A 5,000-nucleotide genomic window follows, 5' to 3' on the forward strand; every position below is an offset into this window, starting at 1 on the left:
TCTCTCTCTCTCTCTCTCTCTCTCTCTCTCTCTCTCTCTCTCTCTCTCGTCCACTTATGCAGCCCGGCGTTTCCTCTTCTGGGACCTGACTCTTTATTTAAAATGGCTGCCTTCGTGGTTAATGGCGTTTTTTTGTTTCTTTTTGCGTGATTCGGCAGAATGCCAAATGTAGTCGGCTAAAGTCAGAGCCACATGTTACTCTCTCTCCTCCCACCTCAACCCGCATTTAAACTGCTGCAGTTGTGAATCCAGCGGTCGACGGACTGGTTCATATGGGGTGAACGCAACATGATCCTCCATGCCTTTTGCAACCCCCTCTGCGCACACACACACACACACACACACCATCTCTGCACACACCCCCCCCCCTAGCTGCATGCCATTGTCACTCTCTGGATGAGTGCTATTAGAACCTGCTTTCAGCTCCTCTCATCTCTCACACATGTACGACACGCTCGCACACTTTCCACACACACTAACACGCACACACACACACACCTCTCTGTGTGTCTTCTGAATGCCAGCTCAGCTTCTGTGCACATGGTCGGTGCACAACCTGGTCAGTCTTTGGTGTCAACGGGAGACCTTCATCTCAGCATGGACAGTTATGCTTCGGTTGGATTGTCTTGTCATTGCCCCTAAATTTCCCTTTTAAATGGATGTGTAGTTCACATAGAGTTTACTCTATTGCAAACACAACTCTTCATCCATGTGCTCCCTTCTGTTATCGAGGCGTTAGGAAACATAATCGGGAGATCAACTGAGAACTTGAGATAGCAACTTCAGACAAGCGGACTAAACAAAAAATCTAAGTGTCCCCCCCACCCCCTCTCCCTCGCACCTGTCCGGTGCTCCAGTGAAAGTGAAGGAGATGGGAAAGGGGACTGAAGTCCTGACGGGTATATGGACATGAATCCCAGAGGGGTAATCAGCTGAGCCACAGCGCTGAGAGTAAACTCACATCTTTCTTAAACCGGGGCCATGTTTGTGTGTGTGTCTGCGTTTTGTCTTATGCTCGCGAGACGCATCTCTGCCACCTGTTACCCGAACATAACCCCGACGGGCATGCATTAATGTGTAGGCATTCTTGCTTGCAAGACAGAATGTGCGCATATGTGTCAGACTTCTCCCCAGGCTCCTCCTCTCCAAACTGAATTGGATACTCACGGCAGGCAGCAAAAAGGGACCCCTGTCTCAGATAAATATTCAAAGACTTTGAAGTGTGACCTCAGGGGGACTGCTGATACAATACAGATCATTTCAGGGGACAGTATTTATAGCATTGGTTTAGAAATGTAGCTAAGTTGGATGTCTGGGGAGCAGCATTATGGTGTCCGTCATGACTAGCAAACACACACACACACACACACACTTCCCTGCTAGGACTGACAGAAATAGCAAGCCATTAACAATTAGTGCTCGACTCAGCCCAGACCTGAAGTGAATTTGAATGTTTGACATCAAGCATTTTTCACCATTTATGGTATTTTTCACTTTATTTCGTGCAACAAAAAACAAAGCTGCTTGTTTTCTGCCACATTCACCTTGTGATTCGTTGATTCTCAATGCAATGTTTTATTTAGTCTGCATTGAAGGATGTCAGAGGACCACGAGACCTCATGAGATACTGTACTTGATTTGAGCTAAATGCTAACCTCAGCATAGCAACATGTCATTCTGACGGCTCCATCTTGTCCCCTCTGCGTGCCGCCTTCAGGGCCGTTGTTCCAGGGAGAACTGCAAGTACCTGCACCCTCCTCCCCACCTAAAGACCCAGCTGGAGATTAACGGCAGGAACAACTTGATCCAGCAGAAGAACATGGTCATGCTCGCCCAACAGATGCATCTCGCCAACGCCATGATACCTGGCACGCAGCTACCACCTATGGTGAGAGGACACACACGTATGAACACAGCACAGCTGATGCACACGGTGAGACCACATACATGTAAAAGCTGACACACGTACAGCACCTTCACTGTCTGCGTGGCTCTTTCAGTCTTTTGACTGTCATTTGTCATTTGTCCCTCTCTCTTCCCATACAAAAAAGCACACGGTTTGTGGTTCCCGTTTACATATAATCATTTCATTCTCCTGCTTTTATTTTCCGTCCCTTCCAGCCCATGTTCTCGATGGCACCAGGCATGGCCACCAACGCCAGTGCAGCAGCAGCAGCTGCAGCCGCAGCCTTTAATCCCTACCTGAGTCCCATGTCACCAGGCCTGATGCCCCAAGAGATAATGCCCAGCACCCCCGTCCTCATGGCCTCCAGCCCCAACGTCGGCCAAGTCCCCAACTCTGCCGCTGCCGCAGCCCAGAAACTGCTGAGAACAGATAGACTCGAGGTAACGGGCTGATGCATTGAACCTGGTCTTCTCAACATTGTTATGAAGCACAGAGTCAAGCCACTCCTCACTAAAAACTAATAAAATCTACTTCATGGTGTGTTTCTTAGTGGGAGGGGAGTGGCCCAGGATTATAATGAGCCTGTAAACAAGTGTTATTAACAAGTGGTTTAACAAGCAAAAGTATAACAGCACCATTTACTGGACTTAAATAAGCTTGTTTCAGAAACTGAATTCTAATTTGGTAACGGCTACATTTATTCAAAAGAGAAGCTGATTAAAAGAACATGAAAATAAAACCCTCAGAAGTTCATAAAGTGTAATATTTCATCAGATTATGATGCCGAGTGCATTGTCATAGTTGCTTTGTGTTTAAACTGTCTCACCTAGTTCCTGTACAGTTTGAGCGTTTCACAAAATACCCTCAGACAAGCGCCAGATGTGAGCCTGAACGTGAGGAATATTTATTTGAGTGGAACGAGCAGTAACGACTTCCACAGTAGCAGCAGAAAAGGAACACGTTCTTTCTAGTCAAGTAAAACTTAACGCTTGTTGTGGCAGCATTGCATTCTGGTCTATCGAGTCTCCTGCGTCTACCTCCTCTACCGTAGCTGGTGGTACGATCGTTTGAGTCTAGAAAGAAGCCTTTGCTCTCTGATTCTGAGACATCTCCACCAAAATTTAAAACTGTTTTGTTGCTGCACTGGAAGTATCTCAATATTTTTTCGTTTTTTTATGGTTGTAAAAAAGAAAAAAGAAGAATCACTAAACCATAAGACTCAGAAATGCCGTGTTAGAATATGTGTCCTCTTTTAAAAGTAAAATGTAAAAGTGAGTTATAAATTCTCAAACTGTGACGGTTATTGTCTTTATGGAGTTCAAACATACACTCAGAGCAGAAAAGCAGGGTAGATAGCAGATGAGTAATACCCATGCGTTCATGGCGTCTAATTTAAAAGAAGGTGCTGCCCTCTGGTGTCTCACATATAGACTTTTAAAAATATCTGAGACTCACGCTCCAATAAACACATTAGAGATATTTCTAAAGAAATTCTATCGTTATAGGGTTAGAGTGCTACAGATTCAGCACCTTCCTCAGTGGGACATTTATTCACGACCCAGCACAGCTAAACACTCTCCACAATGACAAAGGGAAGGCTTGATGAGTCACACTTGATACATTCTACATAAAGACCCAAATGCACCCAACAGGAACTGTTCTAGGACGGTTCTTGTGTTGTCTCTCTGCGCTGAATTTGGACGTACCTCCACGTCTTTTCCTGATTTCTGTCCTCTCACTTTGCTTCCAGGTGTGTCGGGAATATCAGAGAGGCAGCTGCTCTCGCGGGGAGACCGACTGTCGCTTCGCCCACCCCTCGGACAGCACCATGATCGACACCAACGACAACACCGTCACCGTGTGCATGGACTACATCAAGGGTCGATGCTCTCGGGAAAAGTGCAAGTACTTCCACCCGCCGGCCCATCTGCAGGCCAAAATTAAGGCTGCCCAGCACCAGGTGAACCAGGCCACAGCCGCCGCCGCCATGGTGAGCAGTCTGTACAAGCGTGCTCACACTCATTTACACCCACACGACAGGCTTAGAGGAGCAATCAGTGCTATCTGCTAAAAGTTCACCCAGTAGGAAGTATGCTCTGTGTCTCACCTCTCCTGGTTGGTATGATGTAGCTTTTTCAGTTCTGCTTTTGCCAGGTCAAATTATCAAGGTCTGCAACTCGGGTTGGGTAGACTCTGCTCAGGACAGGATGAAATGAAGAAGGATCAGACAATGTTGCATTATTTCCATGCTAATCTGAAAAAAAACACGACTTGTCTTGTTCCTTGTTCACCTCACCCCAGACTACAAGCAGAGAGTCAGTTCCTCTCTCTCTTTCTCTTATGGCTTGTTCTTATTCATGACACTATTGTTTCTGTACTTCCTATCTCCTACTTCTCTTCCCCTTGACATTATTAAAAGTGGCGATTCATTGTGCTGTGTCACAGTAACGGCACCTGTGAGCAATAGTGCAGCCGCTATTGTTCCGTTGAGCACAGTGTGTGTTTTCTACGCGCTCTCGTTGACGTAGCGAGGCTGAGAGCTTTGGGCCGACCCTCGTCACGTCACACTGACTATGATGCGCACAGTGAAACAGAAAGCTGTGGATCGTGCTTCTGTGTAATGTTCTGCCCTGAGACCCACTTAAAGAAATGTTTTAATACTATTCTCACCGCTATATTCATCCATCTTTGTGTGACAATAACTAATGTAGATTGGTAGCCATCATTGATTATTGATGATCATGTAACTGTCGAGCAGTAGAGCTATAGTGTCCACACTGTGCATGCCTTAGTCCTGTGATCCCCTTGTATATTGCATTCCAATGATTTGTTTTTTTATTTGTTTTTGTTTTTTCTCACCTATACCCAAACTGCACTGCTGCCCCCATGATGCACCTCTGCTTGCTGGTTTATGTTAATGCGCTTGAACCCCATTGGCCCATTGCCATCATGTGCTCGCTGCCTGCTAATTAAGACTCAGTCGGCTGTCAAATCACTGAAGCGACCCCTCGACGCAACCTTTGACCTGGTACTATGACCTTTCACCTTTTAGCTTGGCATGTGGCTTTGTTGTAGAGCAGTGTTTTAACCAAAG

General features: G+C 46.2%; 1 protein-coding gene across 16 annotated transcripts in view; it reads left to right on the forward strand.

Annotated features, from left to right (window-relative positions):
* The window catches only part of mbnl1 (muscleblind-like splicing regulator 1), a 36,263-nt gene that overhangs the window by 23,067 nt on the left and 8,196 nt on the right, over positions 1–5,000 (forward strand). For 8 of the 16 annotated variants that reach the window (XM_031854481.1, XM_031854486.1, XM_031854479.1 and 5 more), the window contains exons 3-6: positions 1,718–1,933; positions 2,122–2,346; positions 3,657–3,896; positions 4,881–4,934. In XM_031854481.1, the coding sequence (XP_031710341.1) occupies positions 1,718–1,933; positions 2,122–2,346; positions 3,657–3,896; positions 4,881–4,934 (735 nt within the window). The remainder of the gene's footprint in view (positions 1–1,717; positions 1,934–2,121; positions 2,347–3,656; positions 3,897–4,880; positions 4,935–5,000) is intronic. The other 8 variants (XM_031854489.1, XM_031854487.1, XM_031854488.1 and 5 more) reach the window with 5 other exon arrangements.

Source organism: Anarrhichthys ocellatus, unplaced genomic scaffold (genome assembly GCF_004355925.1).
Source record: "Anarrhichthys ocellatus isolate YVR2014 unplaced genomic scaffold, GSC_Weel_1.0 scaffold15, whole genome shotgun sequence".
Taxonomy (NCBI): domain Eukaryota; kingdom Metazoa; phylum Chordata; class Actinopteri; order Perciformes; family Anarhichadidae; genus Anarrhichthys; species Anarrhichthys ocellatus.